This window comes from Hyperolius riggenbachi, chromosome 7 (genome assembly GCF_040937935.1).
Source record: "Hyperolius riggenbachi isolate aHypRig1 chromosome 7, aHypRig1.pri, whole genome shotgun sequence".
NCBI classification, from domain to species: domain Eukaryota; kingdom Metazoa; phylum Chordata; class Amphibia; order Anura; family Hyperoliidae; genus Hyperolius; species Hyperolius riggenbachi.
Genome location: NC_090652.1, coordinates 23,210,049 through 23,232,953, shown reverse-complemented (window position 1 = coordinate 23,232,953; position 22,905 = coordinate 23,210,049). Strand labels below are relative to the sequence as shown.

The following is a 22,905-nucleotide window of genomic DNA, read 5'->3' as shown; positions in this document are numbered from 1 at the left end:
CTCTGTGGCTGCTGCTGGCAGTGGTGAGGCTGGGGCTCTGTGGCTGCTGCTGGCAGTGGTGAGGCTGGGGCTCTGTGGCTGCTGCTGGCAGTGGTGAGGCTGGGGCTCTGTGGCTGCTGCTGGCAGTGGTGAGGCTGGGGCTCTGTGGCTGCTGCTGGCAGTGGTAAGGCTGGGGCTCTGTGGCTGCTGCTGGCAGTGGTAAGGCTGGGGCACTGTGGCTGCTGGCAGTGGTGAGGCTGGGGCACTGTGGCTGCTGCTGGCAGTGGTGAGGCTGGGGCTCTGTGGCTGCTGCTGGCAGTGGTGAGGCTGGAGCTCTGTGGCTGCTGCTGGCAGTGGTGAGGCAGGGGCACTGTGGCTGCTGCTGGCAGTGGTGAGGCTGGGGCTCTGTGGCTGCTGCTGGCAGTGGTGAGGCTGGGGCTCTGTGGCTGCTGCTGGCAGTGGTGAGGCTGGCACACTGTGGCTTCTGCTGGCAGTGGTGGTGAGGCTGGGGCATGTGGCTGCTGCTGGCAGTGGTGAGGCTGGGGCACTGTGGCTGCTGCTGGCAGTGGGTGAGGCTGGGGCACTGTGGCTGCTGCTGGCAGTGGGTGAGGCTGGGGCACTGTGGCTGCTGCTGGTAGTGGTGAGGCAGGGGCTCTGTGGCTGCTGCTGGCAGTGGTGAGGCAGGGGCTCTGTGGCTGCTGCTGGCAGTGGTGAGGCAGGGGCTCTGTGGCTGCTGCTGGCAGTGGTGAGGCAGGGGCTCTGTGGCTGCTGCTGGCAGTGGTGAGGCAGGGGCTCTGTGGCTGCTGCTGGCAGTGGTGAGGCAGGGGCTCTGTGGCTGCTGCTGGCAGTGGTGAGGCAGGGGCTCTGTGGCTGCTGCTGGCAGTGGTGAGGCAGGGGCTCTGTGGCTGCTGCTGGCAGTGGTGAGGCTGGGGCTCTGTGGCTGCTGCTGGCAGTGGTGAGGCTGGGGCTCTGTGGCTGCTGCTGGCAGTGGTGAGGCTGGGGCTCTGTGGCTGCTGCTGGCAGTGGTGAGGCTGGGGCTCTGTGGCTTCTGCTGGCAGTGGTGAGGCTGGGGCTCTGTGGCTGCTGCTGGCAGTGGTGAGGCTGGGGCTCTGTGGCTGCTGCTGGCAGTGGTGAGGCTGGCACACTGTGGCTTCTGCTGGCAGTGGTGGTGAGGATGGGGCACTGTGGCTGCTGCTGGCAGTGGTGAGGCAGGGGCACTGTGGCTGCTGCTGGCAGTGGTGAGGCAGGGGCACTGTGGCTGCTGCTGGCAGTGGTGAGGCAGGGGCACTGTGGCTGCTGCTGGCAGCGGTGAGGCTGGGGCACTGTGGCTGCTGCTGGCAGCGGTGAGGCAGGGGCACTGTGGCTGCTGCTGGCAGTGGTGAGGCTGGCACACTGTGGCTTCTGCTGGCAGTGGTGGTGAGGCTGGCGCACTGTGGCTTCTGCTGGCAGTGGGTGAGGCTGGGGCACTGTGGCTGCTGCTGGCAGTGGTGAGGCTGGGGCACTGTGGCTTCTGCTGGCAGTGGTGGTGAGGCTGGGGCACTGTGGCTGCTGCTGGCAGTGGTGAGGCTGGGGCACTGTGGCTGCTGCTGGCAGTGGTGAGGCTGGGGCACTGTGGCCGCTGCTGGCAGTGGTGAGGCTGGGGCTCTGTGGCTGCTGCTGGCAGTGGTGAGGCTGGGGCTCTGTGGCTACTGCTGGCAGTGGTGAGGCTGGCACACTGTGGCTTCTGCTGGCAGTGGTGGTGAGGCTGGGGCACTGTGGCTGCTGCTGGCAGTGGTGAGGCAGGGGCACTGTGGCTGCTGCTGGCAGTGGTGAGGCAGGGGCACTGTGGCTGCTGCTGGCAGTGGTGAGGCAGGGGCACTGTGGCTGCTGCTGGCAGTGGTGAGGCAGGGGCACTGTGGCTGCTGCTGGCAGTGGTGAGGCAGGGGCACTGTGGCTGCTGCTGGCAGTGGTGAGGCAGGGGCACTGTGGCTGCTGCTGGCAGTGGTGAGGCAGGGGCACTGTGGCTGCTGCTGGCAGTGGTGAGGCAGGGGCACTGTGGCTGCTGCTGGCAGTGGTGAGGCTGGCACACTGGCTTCTGCTGGCAGTGGTGGTGAGGCTGGGGCACTGTGGCTTCTGCTGGCAGTGGGTGAGGCTGGGGCACTGTGGCTGCTGCTGGCAGTGGTGAGGCTGGGGCACTGTGGCTGCTGCTGGCAGTGGTGGTGAGGCTGGGGCACTGTGGCTGCTGCTGGCAGTGGTGAGGCTGGGGCTCTGTGGCTGCTGCTGGCAGTGGTAAGGCTGGGGCTCTGTGGCTGCTGTTGGCAGTGGTAAGGCTGGGGCTCTGTGGCTGCTGCTGGCAGTGGTGAGGCTGGGGCTCTGTGGCTGCTGCTGGCAGTGGTGAGGCTGGGGCTCTGTGGCTGCTGCTGGCAGTGGTAAGGCTGGGGCTCTGTGGCTGCTGTTGGCAGTGGTGAGGCTGGGGCACTGTGGCTGCTGCTGGCAGTGGTGAGGCAGGGGCTCTGTGGCTGCTGCTCGCAGTGGTGAGGCAGGGGCTCTGTGGCTGCTGCTGGCAGTGGTGAGGCTGGGGCTCTGTGGCTGCTGCTGGCAGTGGTGAGGCTGGGGCTCTGTGGCTGCTGCTGGCAGTGGTGAGGCTGGGGCTCTGTGGCTGCTGCTGGCAGTGGTGAGGCTGGGGCTCTGTGGCTGCTGCTGGCAGTGGTGAGGCTGGGGAACTGTGGCTGCTTCTGGCAGTGGTGAGGCTGGGGCACTGTGGCTGCTGCTGGCAGTGGTGAGACTGGGGCACTGTGGCTGCTGCTGGCAGTGGTGAGGCTGGGGAACTGTGGCTGCTGCTGGCAGTGGTGAGGCTGGGGCACTGTGGCTGCTGCTGGCAGTGGTGAGGCAGGGGCTCTGTGGCTGCTGCTGCTGGCAGTGGTGAGGCTGGGGCTCTGTGGCTGCTGCTGGCAGTGGTGAGGCTGGGGCTCTGTGGCTGCTGCTGGCAGTGGTAAGGCTGGGGCACTGTGGCTGCTGGCAGTGGTGAGGCTGGGGCACTGTGGCTGCTGCTGGCAGTGGTGAGGCAGGGGCACTGTGGCTGCTGCTGGCAGTGGTGAGGCAGGGGCACTGTGGCTGCTGCTGGCAGTGGTGAGGCAGGGGCACTGTGGCTGCTGCTGGCAGTGGTGAGGCAGGGGCACTGTGGCTGCTGCTGGCAGTGGTGAGGCAGGGGCACTGTGGCTGCTGCTGGCAGTGGTGAGGCAGGGGCACTGTGGCTGCTGCTGGCAGTGGTGAGGCAGGGGCACTGTGGCTGCTGCTGGCAGTGGTGAGGCAGGGGCACTGTGGCTGCTGCTGGCAGTGGTGAGGCTGGCACACTGGCTTCTGCTGGCAGTGGTGGTGAGGCTGGGGCACTGTGGCTTCTGCTGGCAGTGGGTGAGGCTGGGGCACTGTGGCTGCTGCTGGCAGTGGTGAGGCTGGGGCACTGTGGCTGCTGCTGGCAGTGGTGGTGAGGCTGGGGCACTGTGGCTGCTGCTGGCAGTGGTGAGGCTGGGGCTCTGTGGCTGCTGCTGGCAGTGGTAAGGCTGGGGCTCTGTGGCTGCTGTTGGCAGTGGTAAGGCTGGGGCTCTGTGGCTGCTGCTGGCAGTGGTGAGGCTGGGGCTCTGTGGCTGCTGCTGGCAGTGGTGAGGCTGGGGCTCTGTGGCTGCTGCTGGCAGTGGTAAGGCTGGGGCTCTGTGGCTGCTGTTGGCAGTGGTGAGGCTGGGGCACTGTGGCTGCTGCTGGCAGTGGTGAGGCAGGGGCTCTGTGGCTGCTGCTCGCAGTGGTGAGGCAGGGGCTCTGTGGCTGCTGCTGGCAGTGGTGAGGCTGGGGCTCTGTGGCTGCTGCTGGCAGTGGTGAGGCTGGGGCTCTGTGGCTGCTGCTGGCAGTGGTGAGGCTGGGGCTCTGTGGCTGCTGCTGGCAGTGGTGAGGCTGGGGAACTGTGGCTGCTTCTGGCAGTGGTGAGGCTGGGGCACTGTGGCTGCTGCTGGCAGTGGTGAGACTGGGGCACTGTGGCTGCTGCTGGCAGTGGTGAGGCTGGGGAACTGTGGCTGCTGCTGGCAGTGGTGAGGCTGGGGCACTGTGGCTGCTGCTGGCAGTGGTGAGGCAGGGGCTCTGTGGCTGCTGCTGCTGGCAGTGGTGAGGCTGGGGCTCTGTGGCTGCTGCTGGCAGTGGTGAGGCTGGGGCTCTGTGGCTGCTGCTGGCAGTGGTAAGGCTGGGGCACTGTGGCTGCTGGCAGTGGTGAGGCTGGGGCACTGTGGCTGCTGCTGGCAGTGGTGAGGCAGGGGCACTGTGGCTGCTGCTGGCAGCGGTGAGGCTGGGGCACTGTGGCTGCTGCTGGCAGCGGTGAGGCAGGGGCACTGTGGCTGCTGCTGGCAGTGGTGAGGCTGGCACACTGTGGCTTCTGCTGGCAGTGGTGGTGAGGCTGGCGCACTGTGGCTTCTGCTGGCAGTGGGTGAGGCTGGGGCACTGTGGCTTCTGCTGGCAGTGGTGAGGCTGGGGCACTGTGGCTTCTGCTGGCAGTGGTGGTGAGGCTGGGGCACTGTGGCTGCTGCTGGCAGTGGTGAGGCTGGGGCACTGTGGCTGCTGCTGGCAGTGGTGAGGCTGGGGCTCTGTGGCCGCTGCTGGCAGTGGTGAGGCTGGGGCTCTGTGGCTGCTGCTGGCAGTGGTGAGGCTGGGGCTCTGTGGCTGCTGCTGGCAGTGGTGAGGCTGGCACACTGTGGCTTCTGCTGGCAGTGGTGGTGAGGCTGGGGCACTGTGGCTGCTGCTGGCAGTGGTGAGGCAGGGGCACTGTGGCTGCTGCTGGCAGTGGTTGCTGCTGGCAGTGGTGAGGCAGGGGCACTGTGGCTGCTGCTGGCAGTGGTGAGGCAGGGGCACTGTGGCTGCTGCTGGCAGTGGTGAGGCAGGGGCACTGTGGCTGCTGCTGGCAGTGGTGAGGCAGGGGCACTGTGGCTGCTGCTGGCAGTGGTGAGGCTGGCACACTGGCTTCTGCTGGCAGTGGTGGTGAGGCTGGGGCACTGTGGCTTCTGCTGGCAGTGGGTGAGGCTGGGGCACTGTGGCTGCTGCTGGCAGTGGTGAGGCTGGGGCACTGTGGCTGCTGCTGGCAGTGGTGGTGAGGCTGGGGCACTGTGGCTGCTGCTGGCAGTGGTGAGGCTGGGGCTCTGTGGCTGCTGCTGGCAGTGGTAAGGCTGGGGCTCTGTGGCTGCTGTTGGCAGTGGTAAGGCTGGGGCTCTGTGGCTGCTGCTGGCAGTGGTGAGGCTGGGGCTCTGTGGCTGCTGCTGGCAGTGGTGAGGCTGGGGCTCTGTGGCTGCTGCTGGCAGTGGTAAGGCTGGGGCTCTGTGGCTGCTGTTGGCAGTGGTGAGGCTGGGGCACTGTGGCTGCTGCTGGCAGTGGTGAGGCAGGGGCTCTGTGGCTGCTGCTCGCAGTGGTGAGGCAGGGGCTCTGTGGCTGCTGCTGGCAGTGGTGAGGCTGGGGCTCTGTGGCTGCTGCTGGCAGTGGTGAGGCTGGGGCTCTGTGGCTGCTGCTGGCAGTGGTGAGGCTGGGGCTCTGTGGCTGCTGCTGGCAGTGGTGAGGCTGGGGCTCTGTGGCTGCTGCTGGCAGTGGTGAGGCTGGGGCTCTGTGGCTGCTGCTGGCAGTGGTGAGGCTGGGGCTCTGTGGCTGCTGCTGGCAGTGGTGAGGCTGGGGAACTGTGGCTGCTTCTGGCAGTGGTGAGGCTGGGGCACTGTGGCTGCTGCTGGCAGTGGTGAGACTGGGGCACTGTGGCTGCTGCTGGCAGTGGTGAGGCTGGGGAACTGTGGCTGCTGCTGGCAGTGGTGAGGCTGGGGCACTGTGGCTGCTGCTGGCAGTGGTGAGGCAGGGGCTCTGTGGCTGCTGCTGCTGGCAGTGGTGAGGCTGGGGCTCTGTGGCTGCTGCTGGCAGTGGTGAGGCTGGGGCTCTGTGGCTGCTGCTGGCAGTGGTAAGGCTGGGGCACTGTGGCTGCTGGCAGTGGTGAGGCTGGGGCACTGTGGCTGCTGCTGGCAGTGGTGAGGCTGGGGCTCTGTGGCTGCTGCTGGCAGTGGTGAGGCTGGGGCTCTGTGGCTGCTGCTGGCAGTGGTGAGGCTGGGGCTCTGTGGCTGCTGCTGGCAGTGGTGAGGCTGGGGCACTGTGGCTGCTGCTGGCAGTGGTGAGGCTGGGGCACTGTGGCTGCTGCTGGCAGTGGTGAGGCTGGGGCTCTGTGGCTGCTGCTGGCAGTGGTGAGGCTGGCACACTGTGGCTGCTGCTGGCAGTGGTGAGGCTGGGGCTCTGTGGCTGCTGCTGGCAGTGGTGAGGCTGGGGCTCTGTGGCTGCTGCTGGCAGTGGTGAGGCTGGGGCTCTGTGGCTGCTGCTGGCAGTGGTGAGGCTGGCACACTGTGGCTTCTGCTGGCAGTGGTGGTGAGGCTGGGGCACTGTGGCTGCTGCTGGCAGTGGTGAGGCTGGCGCTCTGTGGCTTCTGCTGGCAGTGGGTGAGGTTGGGGCACTGTGGCTGCTGCTGGCAGTGGTGAGGCTGGGGCACTGTGGCTTCTGCTGGCAGTGGTGGTGAGGCTGGGGCACTGTGGCTGGCCTAGCTGGCAGTGCTGGCACCTAAGCGCTAGCTCTGTCTCCTACCTACCCCAAGCTAAACCCCAATGTGAATGGCGGAGCCAGCTGCATGTTCTGGTATTTATATACACGACCACGTGACCCGCTCGGCCAATCACAGCTATGGTCACAGCCAGCTAGGCTGTCTGACCATAGCTGTGGAAAAAGCATTGTCACCGCTTATTGGCTGCCTGCAAAGGTGCCAATAAAAGAGGGGAGGAGACCGAACAGTGCGACCGAGCACCATGTGATGCTCGACTCGAACCCGCCAATGTTCGGGGAATAACGAACAGTGCCGAGCACTGTTCGATCAACACTAGTCCAGGGAGCCTTAGGCATCATCCTCACATCTTCGTGGCAATTCTACCATTGTATTCTCTACTTCCTGTTTGTTACATTCCCTCCACCATCTTCCCATTGTTCTCCGCTTCCTTTGCTTATTGGGCCACTGTTCTGCCTTTCCGGAATAATAATAACACGGAATAAGATGGATTGGACAGCCAGATGACTGATCCACGTACCCAGCTGGTTTCGCCGGGTTTGCATTGAACAAAGACGCAAATTGCCGCTTGGAGGCCGGTGCAAACCCAGAGATACTAGCTGGACTCGTGGATCGCTCATCTGGTGGTTGCCACCCCAACTTTATAAGCTGTCTATGGACTTTGATCAGTGGGACATTGGAAAGTATATCTTCTTCATTGCACTATTCTCTGGCTTGTTATTTAGCTGCTCCATTAGCAATATTTGCACATTAGGATCATTGTTTACCAGTAAAGCTGTCGGCACTCATACGGTTTAATAATTATTGTACAGGAACACTTTAATAGGAGATTCCTGCAAAGTTCATGCAGAAGCCTGAAGCGTCACTAGTCATTGCTGATCTCCAATTTTTACAAACGGTCTAGTATGACTAGTGGTACCATGGCCGAATTCACCTGGATAGTATATGTTGCCCTACATTCATTGTTGGTTGCTATATTTTCACTTTCTCGTGCTGTTTTTTAGTGGAGGATTCCCTGATGGTCAGTGAGAGTTTTATCTCCAACAGCTTCTATCTAGCAGGTGCAGGAGGCGTATGTGCTTATCAGATAATTGGGGGATCCTCTGAACTGCTCTTACCTGGTGATGTGAGGGGCAGCTGATTCTCCATCATGAAGTCCTTGTAGAGGTCCTTGTGTCCTTCTAAATACTGCCACTCCTCCATGGAGAAATAGACTGTGACATCCTGACACCTCATAGGGACCTGGCACACACAACAATAGTCACTATCTACATACATCACCTGCTGATGCTGCATAATGTCCCAGAATCCTCAGCACTGCTCACCTGTCCCGTCAGCAGCTCAATCATCTTGTTTATGACGTCTAGAATCTTCACATTGTTTCTCTGAGGTGTCAGGGGGTGAGGTGAAGGCACTGAGATGGTGGATGGGTCATGAAGACGGCTACCAGGAGGCTCACCAGATGTCTTCTTCACTACTTCATACTCCTGTGTAATAACACACAGTAACAACAATCATCATGTACATTCCCAAATCCTCCTCACCTAGCACAGGCCTGACAGGTTGTGGTGATGATGGTAAAAGAAGGCAGTGAGGGCCACAGGTATGTATACGCTGGATGTGCAGGGTGAGCAGCTGGCAGAGGTTGCTCCATGTAGCTGTAATGTGTAGAAAGGAGTGATGCTATAAATGTGCCTCCCAGAATCCTCGTCACCTCTCCAGCCAGCCCTCCCAGAGTCCTCCTCACATCTCCAGCCAGCCCTCACAAAGTCCTCCTCACCTCTCTAGTCAGCCCTCCCAGAATCCTCCTCACCTCTTCAGCCAGCCCTCACAGAATCCTCCTCACCTCTCCAGCCAGTCCTCCCAGAATCTTCCTCACCTCTCCAGTCAGCCCCTCCCAGAATCCTCCTCACCTCTCCAGCCAGCCCTCCCAGAATCCTCCTCACCTCCCAAGCCAGCCCTCCCAGAATCCTTCTCACCTCACCTCTCCAGCCAGCCCTCCCAAAATCCTCCTCACCTCTCCAGCCAGCCCTCCCAGAATCCTCCTCACCTCTTCAGCCAGCCCTCCCAGAATCCTCCTCACCTCTTCAGCCAGCCCTCCCAGAATCCTCCTCACCTCTCCAGCCAGCCCTCCCAGAATCCACCTCACCTCTTCAGCCAGCCCTCCCAGAATCCTCACCTCTCCAGTCAGTCCTCCCAGAATCTTCCTCACCTCTCCAGTCAGCCCCTCCCAGAATCCTCCTCACCTCTCCAGCCAGCCCTCCCAGAATCCTCCTCACCTCCCAAGCCAGCCCTCCCAGAATCCTCCTCACCTCACCTCTCCAGCCAGCCCTCCCAAAATCCTCCTCACCTCTCCAGCCAGCCCTCCCAGAATCCTCCTCACGTCTCCCGTCAGCCCTCCCAGAATTTCCTCTACACCTCTCTAGTTAGCCCTCCCGGAATCCTCGTCACCTCTCCAGCCAGCCCTCCCAGAGTCCTCCTCACATCTCCAGCCAGCCCTCCCAGAGTCCTCCTCACCTCTCTAGTCAGCCCTCCCAGAATCCTCCTTACCTCTCCAGTCAGCCCTCCCAGAGTCCTCCTCACCTCTTCAGTCAGCCCTTCCAGAATCCTCCTCACCTCTCCAGTCAGCTCTCCCAGAATCCACCTCACCTCTTCAGCCAGCCCTCACAGAATCCTCCTCACCTCTCCAGCCAGCCCTCCCAGAATCCTCCTCACCTCCCAAGCCAGCCCTCCCAGAATCCTCCTCACCTCCCAAGCCAGCCCTCCCAGAATCCTCCTCACCTCACCTCTCCAGCCAGCCCTCCTAGAATCCTCCTCACCTCTCCAGTCAGCCCTCCCAGAATCCTCCTCACCTCTCCAGTCAGCCCTCCATGAATCCTCCTCACCTCTCCAGTTAGCCCTCCCAGAATCCTCCTCACCTCTCCAGTCAGCAGGCAGATGATCTCCAGGCTGAGCATTACTATCCTCTCAGTCATGTGACTCTGGTCCTCATCCATCCTCATTGATATGGTCATGTGACCTACACAGGGGGGAGAATAGACTGAGGATTATCTGGCCTGTAGGACTATATAAGGATGTAGAGTAGATTCACTCATTACAATGCACATCAAGCTCTGACTTTGGGGTTTTGGGTTTTTGTTATTCTGTCACTCCAGCTACAATAAACTCCCTATTATAATTATATACTGGTAATTTCATGGTCAGAGGGCAACAGACCAAAATCAGCAGAGGATCAAATACCTCTTCCCCCCACTGCATGTACATCTGAACTGAGGACAGCTGCCCACATGCCGCAGTTTCTTATAGTAACTGCACTTCCTAAAGGTGCGTACACACACACTACAGCAGCAAACGACGGGTCCGTCGCCAGGCGGATCATTCAGGAACAGCCTTATCAGTTCGCCGACAGTGCATACACACGCACTACAGTCTGCTGAAAACCCGCCCAGTGGGAGGTGCCGGCGGACCCATCATTGGCTTCTGCAGTGCTTGTGTACGCACCTTAACACTAACCGACACTTCCATGGTTACCCACACTGCAATTCAGCTGCATTAGCCAATCGCTAAAGGGGGCGGCTCCACAATGTTATTATAAAACTTTGTTTATTGTTGGGTCAGTAATATATACAGAAGCAAGGTGTAATGGCTGCTGATGTCACATTGTGGCGCCGCCTCTTCTGCTATTCTCACTCAGTGGTGTACCTAGGGCATTTGACACCCGGTGCTGGGTATTATAAGACACCCCCCCCCCCCAAAAAAAAAGTAAAGGAGCAAGTGTGGCATACTAAGCGAGCCACGGCGGGTAGTGCCAGGTATAGGTGCCCCCTATATAGGTAATATAGTAGCCTCAGTATATGTAATAAAGTTGCCCCCAGTATAGGTAGCTAGTTGCCCCCAGTGAAAGTAGTATAGTTGCCCCAATATAGCTAGTATAGTTGCCCCAGGATAGGCAGCTTAGTTGTTGCCCCAATGTAGGTAGTGCTGCTGCCTTAGTGTAGCTAGTATAGCGGCCCGAGTATAGCTACCCCCAAGATAGGTGGTATAGTGGCCCCCCAGTGCAAGTAGTATAGCTGCCCCCAGTGGAGCTAGTATAGTTGCCCCCAGTATAGCGGCCCCCAGTGTAGCTAGTATAGTGGCCCCAAGGTAGCTAGTATAGTGGCCCCAAGGTAGCTAGTATAGTGGCCCCCCCAGTGTAGCTAGTAAAGTGGCCCCCAGTGTAGCTAGTATAGTGGCCCCCAGTGTAGCTAGTATTGCTTTGGCAATGCTAAATGTATTTGGTCCTGCCAATAAAGCTTTGATTTAGTGCCCCCACGCCCGTGTAGCTAGTATTGTGCCCCCCCCCCCCTCGGTGCAGTGTAGGTAGTATGGGCCCCCATTGTAGGTAGTACAGTGGCCCCCTCAGTATAGCTAGGAGGGGTGACAGGGATAGCGGTGGGGAGGGGGGACATATCCCCCCCCTCACCTGGGTCCCCTCCTTCTGCCTCTCTTCCCTTCCAAAATGCAGGCAGCGGGCAGTAAACAGGCAGGGCGGGCAGGGAATACTCACTTGACTTCCGCGTATCAGCCTCTGGAACGCTGCGTCGCCATCACGTGCCTCTTCTGCATCTCCAATGCCGAGGCACAGAAGAGGCACGTGACAGCAACGCAGCGTTCCAGTGGCTGATACGCGGAAGTCAAGTGAGTATTCTCCACCCGCCCGCCCTGCCTGTTTGCCGCCCGCTGCCCCCGCTATCATTTTGGAGAAGAAGAGAGGCAGAAGAAGGGCACCCAGGTGAGGGGGGGGGGGGATATGTCCCCCCCCCGTCCCCACCGCTATCCCTGTCACCCCTCCTTCTAGCGCTGCTCTTCCCCTCCTGCTCTGCAATGGGGGGTCGTGACGACACCCCCATGGCTGTCAGTCCCCCAGGGCACCACGCCCTCCTGCACCCAATGGTAGGAACGCCATCTCACTCTATATCCTGAAGCAGTACAAGGGCTGTGAGGTCAGGGCAGGCGGAGTTCCCCTTTACATGGCTGCTTTCCTGCCAGCTGCCACACTTCCTGCATTCAGGGTCATTACACAGCAATCACATGCCACGCCTTCCCTGACATACCTCAATTTCTGAGTTGATGCCAATGTTGCTGCAAATGACATGCAGCTTGATATTGGGCCAATCAAATGCAGAAAATGCTGAATCACACTGGCTCTGTTCCACTAACTACATCCAATTACACAATATTACACTGTACACAAACTATGACATTGCAAACGTGTACACACAGTATTACACAAACAGTGAGCGCAGGCAGGCAGACACACGTAGAAATACACTGGAAACACACTATATACTATTACACTATAAGTGTACACACACACACTTATAAATGTGACACTTACTGGGGTGGTGATAATGGCAGCTTGCAGCAGACACAGGCAGCACCTCCAGCAGAGAGGGGACACGGGCAGCACTTACTGGGGTGATGATGGCAGCTTGCAGCAGACACAGGCAGCCCCTCCAGCAGAGAGGGGGACACAGGCAGAGCTGCTGCAAAGTCTGGAGGAACAGCTGATTCACAAAGGGGGTCTCTACACCATGTGAGGGTCCCCCAAACACACAGCTCATTCCTCTCCTCCTCTTCCCATTCAGCATTCACACACCTGGCTGCAGGGGGGCTTCTCACATGGCTGGGGGGATACACGTTGTCCAGAGCAAGAGCAAGCTGGGGGTGTGGCCTCCTCTCTATGGCTGGGAATGCTGGGCTTCAGCAAAATGGCCGCCACTGCTGAGGCGTGCAGCTCGTGCTCTAGTGACGTTGTTTTAATGTCTGATCCTGCTGCTCGGAAGCTGCCTCCGGAGATTGTCAGCAGCAGCACCATGTGCTGTATTCTGTATGTTGTGATTAAATTGTTGTGCATTTATATTATAGAGCACAAGACACAATAAACTGCCTGAAAATTGTGAATAAAGGGAAAATCAAGACTGACACACCAGCAGTATTTCAGCATTTATACAGCAGAAATATATATCTGACAATAATGTCAGAAACACCTGATCTGCTGCATGCTTGTTCAGGGGCTATGGCTAAATGTGTTAGAGGCAGAGGATCTGCAGGGCAGCCAGGCAACCGGTATTGCTGATAAGGAAATAAATATCGTCCACATCCCTCTTACTTCAGTTGTCCTGAGATGGGGCAGGAGAAAAAAATATATACAAACCAGTCTGTTAACCTGCGGCTTCACCCATCCCCCACCAGGCTGATTGCTCCCTTGCGATCCTTCTACACCACCTGGAACCTCCGCAATTTACCCGGAAAATCCTCCATTCGGGGCCAGTCAGCGCAGGCACATTGTGACCGTGTCGACCGGCCCATTGCGCTCGTGTTGCCAGGAGCATTCTGCACCTGCGCAGTAGTACTGAGCAAACGCAGGATGCTCCCGGCCACGGGAGCGCGACGGGGCATGCGGGCGCAGTGTGCCCCAGACTGGAGGTCATTCCAGGGCACATTGCAGAGGATCCAGGAGGTGGCGCGGTCTTGATAGGCAGTGAAATCATACCTCCCAATTTTTTGAGATGAGAAAAAGGGACACTTAATCCGTGCCCCTGACACACCCCTGGTCACGCCCCACCACGGCCCTAGTCACGCATACCAGAAAGATTTCATAAGAAAAATATGTTGTTTTATAATTCAAAAAACATTGGTCCTTTCTATCCTGGTTAATTTTCCTCCATAGTAACATTTTAAAATTAGTAATATATCAATTTAAAGGATGGGAATAAAGTTTAGAGTCAATCAAACACATTTTTAGTATAGAAATATATATATTTATATAGAAAGAGGGACAAAGTTTTGAAAGAGGGACAAATGAGGGGGAAAGAGGGACAGAGGGACAGGGCTCGCAAAAAGGGACTGTCCCTCCGAAAGAGGGACAGTTGGGAGCTATGGTGAAATGCCTCTCAAACTCTCACAACTGCTCACTGCTGCCTGGTAACTGCTTGTTAAGCACTTAGTTCAACTGCCTGTGGAAAACAAGCCTTAGCTTCTGCACCAAGCTATTGTGGGGAATATTGTCAAAAGCCTTTAGGGCCTTTTTCCACAGGCGGCTGAACTGCACGCTCAGTGAGCAGTTACTAAGCAGCAGCAAGCAGTTGTGAGAGTTCAACAGTCTTTGCAATGTCCGTCACTCTGACTGGCCATTTGAGATCCAATTCAAGTGTGAGCTGAGCCTCATTGTAAAATATATAATTTTTTGGTACTTATCCGTTAGCCGGGCGCATCCTCTAGGTGGCGATAATTACTATTACCCCTCCAGGCCGCCATGGATAGTAGTGAAAGATGTAACTCTGCTGGAGTTCTATCGCCACCTAGAGGATGCGCCCGGCTAACGGAAAAGAACCAATTTTTTTTATAGAGTCCCTCACAGCAGTGCGTTGCGGTGTAACGGACACTTTGTAACGCGATTCACCACACTGCAATACCCATGTGGCGTTCACAGTGCAGCGGTAGCTTTTTTGCACATCTCTCTTCCATGAAAAGTTTTTTTATTGAAAACGTTTTCCAATAGAGAAACAGTATTGATGCAAACTTAATAGGAAATCGGCATACAGACTTGCTGAGATGGCTACATTCGCCTATGGAAACAATAAAAAAAAAAAAAAAAAAAAACACACACACATTAAAAAAACAAAAAGAAAGAAAATAATAATTAAACATTTGCACCTTTTAAACTTTTTGGCTAAGCTAACAATCATAGCTTTACATTGCCAGAGACCTAAACATTGCAGTGTGCTTTTCAACGTGCATGTCACTCATCATAGACCTCCGGTACTTGCCATCAGTGTATGGTAAGTGCAGGGGCACGATCGTGCCCATTACCTCATCTACGTGCGCACATGCGCCCGATTACGCTTAAGGCAGCACTGATTGGTGCAAGGGAACATGTACTCCCTGAGCCAATCTGTGCCTGTGTTTTTGTGAATGATCGCTGTCACAGCCAGTAACAGTGATAATTCTTATGCTGGGACCACACGTGCAGTGGGGAAAACAGGAGCGGTTTTCCATGTGTGGTTTTGCATATGTAGTGCGCACGTTTACATGCGTTTCATTCACCATAGTCAATTTGGCTACATAAGAGCCATACTTCATTCACCATAGTCCTCCGGCAGTCTAGTTTTACCGCAGGCACATTGAGATTTTATTCATGGGGACTCAAGGTACAAAAATTCAGAATAAACTTGTGTATTACCATTGAAAATCATTACATGTGATGCCAACCTTTATGCAAGCCTGTGGGGGAAAAATAAATAAAAGCTAAATACCTCCTTCAGTAGAGGGAACTAAGTCTATGGATGATCCAGAGACTCCCCCCTCCACTCCACCGCTGCTTGCTGGAGCCCTTCTGTTTGCAGCCGCACTCCCGTCTGTGTGTTTGCAAGTGCGGAATTACTGTGCGGGCGCAAATATGTCCTGTGCCAGTGAAGAAGCACAAAAGCCGTGCACAAGCTACACTGTTACGTATATGGACCGGAACACCGCCGCTGGAACGTACTGAGCAAGCGCTTAATGAATATGACTTTGAGGAACAGAGGCGCCAATGCAGTATAAAATAAATTAAAAACTGTTTACAATTGGGGGAGGGGGGGGGGGAGGTTAATGGTGGACTTATCTCACCACAAAAGAAAACACGATAATGTGTAGAAAACAAATTACATTTATTTCTTACTCCAAAAGATCTGCAACGCGTTTTGCGGGTCTCACGCCAGCTTCCTCAGGCAAAAATAAGTTGCTCCTATTTTTGCCTGAGGAAGCTGGCGTGAGACCCGCAAAACGCGCTGCAGATCTTTTGGAGTAAGAAATAAATGTAATTTGCATATTACACATTCTTGTGTCTACTACCATTAAAGGCCACCCAATTTTAAACGGTTTTTAATTTATTTTATACTTCATTGGCGCCTCTGTTCCTCAAAGTGATATTTTATCCCCCCCGGTGGATGGGTGTTACTACTCTTTTCAATCTACAGAGAGAGACATCTTAGCCCGAGTGGGGACCGGAAAAATTCCCCATTGGTGCATTCAGTGGTTGCCAAGCTCGGCAACCTGCGTTTGTGAGTATACCATTCTCTAAATTAATAACCTGTATACCATCTATTTTACACTATTGGGGCTCCCAAATCTTCCTTTTTGTCTCTACATACAGTACCTCTTATTGAATATGGTCAGAGGGTCCCTGCACTGGAACGGTTATGCAAAGAATGGTGTAATAGTAAGTGCAAATAAATGGACTGCAAAAAGCCATTGGTGCACTAATACAGTGGGTTGCAAAAGTATTCGGCCCCCTTGAAGTTTTCCACATTTTGTTACATTACTGCCACAAACATGCATCAATTTTATTGGAATTCCACATGAAAAGACCAATACAAAGTGGTGTACACGTGAGAAGTGAAACGAAAATCATACATGATTCCAAACATTTTTTACAAATCAATAACTGCAAAGTGGGGTGTGCGTAATTATTCAGCCCCCTTTTGTCTGAGTGCAGTCAGTTGCCCATACATTGCCTGATGAGTGCTAATGACTAAATTGAGTGCACCTGTGTGTAATCTAATGTCAGTACAAATACAGCTGCTCTGTGACGGCCTCAGAGGTTGTCTAAGCGAATATTGGGAGCAACAACACCATTAAGTCCAAAGAACACACCAGACAGGTCAGGGATAAAGTTATTGAGAAATTTAAAGGAGGCTTAGGCTACAAAAAGATTTCCAAAGCCTTGAACATCCCATGGAGCACTGTTCGAGTGATCATTCAGAAATGGAAGGAGTATGGCACAACTGTAAACCTACCAAGACAAGGCCATCCACCTAAACTCACAGGCCAAACAAGGAGAGCGCTGATCAGAAATGCAGTCAAGAGGCCCATGGTGACTCTGGACGAGCTGCAGAGATCTACAGCTCAGGTGGGGGAATCTGTCCATAGGACAACTATTAGTTGTGCAGTGCACAAAGTTGGCCTTTATGGAAGAGTGGCAAGAAGAAAGCCATTGTTAACAGAAAAGCATAAGAAGTCCCGTTTGCAGTTTGCCACAAGCCATGTGGGGGACACAGCAAACATGTGGAAGAAGGTGCTCTAGTCAGATGAGACCAAAATGGAACTTTTTGGCCAAAATGCAAAACGCTATGTGTGGCGGAAAACTAACACTGCACATCACTCTGAACACACCATCCCCACTGTCAAATATGGTGGTGGCAGCATCATGCTCTGGGGGTGCTTCTCTTCAGCAGGGACAGGGAAGTTGGTCAGAGTTGACGGGAAGGATGGAGCCAAATACAGGGCAATCTTGGAAGAAAACCTCTTGGAGTCTGCAAAAGACTTGAGACTGGGGCGGAGGTTTACATTCCAGCTGGACAAAGACCCTAAACATAAAGCCAGGACAACAATGGAATGGTTTTAAAACAAAACATATCCATGTGTTAGAATGGCCCAGTAAAAGTCCAGATTTAAATCCAATCGAGAATCTGTGGCAAGATCTGAAAACTGCTGTTCACAAACGCTGTCTATCTAATCTGACTGAGCTGGAGCTGTTTTGTAAAGAAGAATGGGCAAGGATTTCGGTCTCTAGATGTGCAAAGCTGTTAGAGACATACCCTAAAAGACTGGCAGCTGTAATTGCAGCAAAAGGTGGTTCTACAAAGTATTGACTCAGGGGGCTGAATAATTATGCACACCCACATTGCAGTTATTGATTTGTAAAAAATGTTTGAAATCATGTATGATTTTCGTTCCACTTCTCACTAGAGATGGGCCGAACGGTTCGCCGGCGAACAGTTCCAGGCGAACTTCGGTGGTTCGCTTTTCGCCTGGACCAGGCGAACTTTTGCGGAAGTTCGATTCGCCCCATAATGCACTGAGGGTCAACTTTGACCCTCTGCATCACAGTCAGCAGGCACATTGTAGCCATTCAGGCTACACTAAGCCCTGGAGCCCCACCCCCCCCTTATATAAGGCAGGCTTGCCGGCCATTACACTCACTCGTGTGCCTGCTAGAGACAGACTAGGGACAGCTGCTGCAGACTTGTTCTCCTAGGGAAAGATTAGTTAGGCTCTTGGCTTGCTCCTGGCTGATTGTTATTGCTAAAATAGCACCCCTCAACAGCTCTTTTGAGAGCTAATGTTTTCCTGATGTGTTTTTTTTTGTGTGTGTTGCTCACTGACATTATACAGCCCTATCTGTTGCAGCTGGACCTTGGTAATTGTTATTACTGTGCCAGCCAGGCCCTGCCTAACTATCTATACTGGGACACCTACCTAACTACTGGGGTACCTACTTACCTATACGGGGACACCTAGCTACCTACCTATACTAGGGGACCTACCTATACTGGGACTCCTACCTATGCCTACCTACCTATACTGGGACTCCTACCTACGCCTATCTACCTATACTGGGACACCTACCTATGCCTACCTACCTATACTGGGACTCCTACCTATGCCTAGCTAACTACTGGGACACCTACCTATACTGGGACTCCTACCTATGCCTACCTACCTATACTGGGACTCCTACCTATGCCTACCTACATACAAGAAGATAATAAGGTCGTTGCTTCATTGTGGACAGACCAAATTTGATCACCTGGACAGTCACTGTTGTTCTATCATTGAGCTACCACAGCCCGGCGACCATATGACTGCCATGGCCTGCACTCTTGCCATGTTGCGCATCAGTCCAGCACGGCCGTCACTACGCAAACAGCTGTTTGCGGTGCGTTACACAATGAGTTTGGTGTGTCAGTGTGAAGCAGAACTCTAATTACACTCCCTGATTGATGTATACACATGCAAGATTTTTCAAAGCACTTTAGGCCTGCAATTTAGCATTCAATGTGATTTCTGCCCTTAAAACGCTGCTTTGCGTCACATTCAGATTTTTCCCCGGGACTTTGGACATGTATCCCACTCCGCCATGTCCCCCTCCAGGTGTTAGACCCCTTGAAACATCTTTTCCATCACTTTTGTGGCCAGCATAATTTTTTCTATTCTTCAAAGTTCGCATCCCCATTGAAGTCTATTGCGGTTTGCAAACTTTTCCGCGAACCGAACCTTCCGCAAAGGTTCGCGAACCTAAAATCGAAGGTTCGGCCCATCTCTACTTCTCACATGTACACCACTTTGTATTGATCTTTCACATGGAATTCCAATAAAATTAATTCATGTTTGTGGCAGTAATGTGACAAAATGCGGAAAACTTCAAGGGGGCCGAATACTTTTGCAGGCCACTGTAGATTGCTGTGAATCCAGTTTGTTATCAAATTAGGTAGATGTGGCCTCATTTTAATTGAAATAAGTTGTAGAATACATTTTTGATGTGTCTTTCAACTTGGACCCATGTCACACAGAAATTAGGTAGGGACAAACTCAATCCAACATTAAAAAAAAAGGGCTTGATTCACTAACATAAATAGCGAAGTAACCTGCTGTTACTGTCGCTATTTAACACTGCGCACCTTAATGCACACTAAGTGTGCTATTGGCAGCACAGCGTGCATTATTCCCTCTTGTCAGAATAATTCTCACTATACCCAGCATAGAGAGCGCTTGTAGCTAAGGCTGTGTATTACCTGCAATGGGCGTTTTGATCATCCCGCCCAGGACCCCATTGGGTCCAGTAACTTTAAAGTAAGTGATCCTGGCACTTCGATTGGCCCAACAGACTGCCTGTTAAAGCGGTATTGTCACCATAAAAATTTCAACAGCAACTAGTCTGAGTGTATTAAGTGATAAAGATGCTAATCCTGCATTCAAAACTTTTTCTGCTGTTATGGTTTGGAGTTTTACATACTTTAGGAGCACTGGCCCTAGTGCCAAACAGTGCCAAAGAGTTGAATTCTGTGAGTTCTTTTGAATGCTGGGAGTTCTTTTTATCTATAATATATTCCTCCTCTTCCATTTATTTCCCTGTCTAGCTGATCACTTGTGTTTACAAGCAAGGCTGAGGTGACTCAGTGATTGGATGTGTAAATAAAAAAGACTCTGGGAGGAGGGCAGCTAATGAATACACAATGAGCAAGACAAGGGAGGGGGGAAAACAAGAGTCAGGGAGGATATGATGTCAGCATTAGCTTGGCAAAATGGCCACTGCCTAGATTAGGATTTTCTGCTTTTCCTTTGTAAAATTCACAGGAATCATTACGTGGATAGCACAATACATCTATTATGTAAGTAGAAGTAGTATTTATCTACTTATATATGTGTTTTTTATTTCTAGGTTAGCATGGGTGTCGCTTGTTCTTTAAGTGATGTCACAGCCTTAGATACAAGCGCTCGCTATGCTGGGCAAAGCAAGCGTTATTCTGACAAGAGGGAATAATGCACCCTATGCTGCCAATAACACGCTTAGAATGCATTACGGTGCGCAGTGTTAAATAGCGAGTGTAACAGCAGGTTACTCCCGCTATTTATGTTAGTGAATCAAGCCCAAAGTCATTAACAAACTAATGATCAGACTTGGGAAAATGTTAGGAAACCATCACGAGACGGAACTATCCATATTTGAACAGCCCTGGATTGTTTTTTTTACATAATTCTGTTTTCTGATGTCTATAAATTGTTGTTACCTTGGGGACTCAGCTTTTTAATTATGTATGCCTTAAGGGTGTATTACAGTCGTTTTTGCAAATTGGGGTTTTTAATTATTGATAGGGTACAATGAGAAAACAAAAATACACAACTCAGAAAACAATGCACCTTTATTTCTAAATAAAATATTGTCGCCATACATTGTACTAGTAACATAATTTAAATGTTGTGATAATCAGGGCAAATAACATGGGTGGGTTAAATCTAGAATAGGATTGTTAAATAGAGAAATTATGTATTTTTTCATTTTTACTTGTTTCTCCCCTTTAAAATGCATTCAAAATAAAGTTTTGAAAAAACACCTACAAAAAGCCTGTCTGTCTAAAAAAAACAAAAATCCAAGACGTAGATCATTTAGGTGAGATAAGAAGCGATAAAGTAATTGGCAAATTAACAGAAGCAGTGTTGAAAAGTGAAAATTAAATATGTAATGTTTACAAAGGAGATTATTTACAGGAACATGCACCAGCGCTCAGAGAGCCTGCCTGCCTGCCATACATACAGCCTATGCCTCCTCCAGCAGGGCCAGCAGCAGAAGCCAGCCACATTTCTTAGGCCCGCAGCTGCATCGTCACATCCCACCTTGGCGCACTCCAGCATGGGACATATGAGAAAGTGAAGAGAAGCACAAGAGCAAAGCTGCAGAACGTGACAAGCTGACGGAGGTTGGCAGAGGAGGCAGTGGGGTGGCCATATACCCCAGAGGTGCTGACGGGCCGTATTGGCTGCAACATCCGGTGAGTTGCTGCATGAAGGGCGGGAACCGATAATGACGGCTGAATCATTTATTTACATGGACTGATACTGAGTGTTTATTACATCTATATACTTTATGAAGATTGACACTTATCTTGCAGGAGCGCACAACCTTACTATTGGGGTTATCAGCCATATTGGTTTGAATTCGTACAGTGGCACAGAGGCAACAGTAGTCTAAAATTTTGATAAAAGGTTTAAAAATAGGGAGGCTAGTGGTGGACTTATCTTCCCAATGTAGACACAAGATAATGTTGATTTTTTTCAACACATACTCCAAAACAGTGCAACGCGTTTCGTGGGCACACCTCACTTTATCAGGCTACAGAGAAGAGTATAACAAATCTTGTATCGGGTAGATCAGCTTAGCATGAAGCTGATCTACCCGATACAAGATTTGTTATACTCCTCTATTGCCTGATGAAGTGGGATGTGCCCACGAAACGCATTGCATTATTTTGGAGTATGTGAATACATTAATTTTGTTGAAAAAAAATCAACATTACCTTGTCTCTACGTTGGGGAGATAAGTCCACCGCTAGCCTCCCGATTTTTAAACCTTTTATCAAAATGTTACACTACCGGCGCCTCTGTACCACTGTATGAATTATTGAGTCCACCCCTGGTGGAGGGGAATTGGACCCTTTTTCTGAACTACAGAAAGCGACTTCTTAATCCTGAGTGGGGACAGGTCTAATCTCCCCACCTGCCTACACAGTGGTTCCCTGGCTGGCAACCCAGACTTGTGAGTATAATCTTATACTTACCTCTCATTTTCACAATTTCCCGTACATACTACACTATACCGGGCTCTCTATGTCTCCCTACCTTACATATTGGTTTGAAGTATTACTGGAGATTAACTGACTGTCTATGAGTCACCATTGAGCACTGTAATATACTGTAGTTTTCTGATATAAAAAAGCCACTGTAGTGCTTTCAGGTTTAGGTACTGCAGCAGTCGCTTTAGCAGGACAATCTGCACATACACTGCAGGAGCCCCCTCAGGCAATCCAGCATTACACTTTGTACGTCTTGCAGATATTGAATTGCTCTTCACTCACATTATACTCACAACATCACCAGTCAGACAGGAGAAAATGAGGCAAACTGGCTCTCGTACCGCTGGCTGTGCACTGGTCTGCTCCGAGAGAGCCTGTGCATGGACCCTGCAGGTAAGCCTCTGCTCTGCATCATGCTGTGTATATTTACCACCTTGCCCGTCCTCTAATTGCTCTGTAATTAGGCATTTATTTCCCTCAGCCAGCTAGCCTAGTGGTTCACATTGTGGTATACAAAAACCTGAATGCACCAGGCACTGTACCAGTCCTAAATAATAAAATGAGAGGCAGCCTGAGGGGAAATCTCCCCTCTACCTCGTCCTCCCCTGCCGCTGGCTGTGTACTGGTCTGCTCTGTGGGAGCCTCTGTGGGTGTCTCCTGCGGCGCTGCAGTGGACTCCGCTGACTGCTCCATAATCCCCTCACAGAATGCCAGGCATCGCAGCAAGTGCACACCTTAAAAGTTGTGCTTCCTGCTTCCAGTCCTCCCTCCCCTCGCCACTCAGACAGGCCATCAGCCAATCACGCTCCAATAGGCGTGATCAAACCACCGTCCCGTCCCGCCCACTCCACAACAGAGGTACGCACGGCAAGAACTCATCCTCTACACGAGGAAAAACAGCAGTGGCTGCACTCTATCAGACTCCATGAGCCCAGTAACAGCGCAGTACACAGCTCCAGGTTACTTGTGACGCACCAGGCTGCTCACGCACCAGGCTGCACAGGAGAGCTGACCCCACCGCCATCACTTTACACAAATACTACCTAATGCAGGGTAGGTGCTCTCAGGCTTCCCTACTTTAAAAATATTAAACAGGAATGGTGCTTCCCTGGGTGATGCAGAAACACAAAAAGAACTGATGGGGTGAGGGGGAGCGGCATACTTTTATGCTGATTGGTTTGTATT

At 53.1% G+C, this 22,905-nt stretch overlaps 1 protein-coding gene across 4 annotated transcripts in view; it reads right to left on the bottom strand.

The window, feature by feature from the left end:
* The window catches only part of LOC137524134 (zinc finger protein 585A-like), a 122,888-nt gene that overhangs the window by 71,332 nt on the left and 28,651 nt on the right, over positions 1-22,905 (bottom strand). For 2 of the 4 annotated variants that reach the window (XM_068243688.1, XM_068243685.1), the window contains exons 5-7: positions 9,487-9,587; positions 7,894-8,055; positions 7,687-7,810 (exon numbers count right to left, since the gene is read on the bottom strand). The exons of the other annotated variants lie outside the window; for them this stretch is intronic. In XM_068243688.1, coding sequence (XP_068099789.1) covers positions 7,687-7,810; positions 7,894-8,055; positions 9,487-9,587 — 387 coding nt within the window. The remainder of the gene's footprint in view (positions 1-7,686; positions 7,811-7,893; positions 8,056-9,486; positions 9,588-22,905) is intronic. 4 annotated transcript variants of the gene reach the window in all.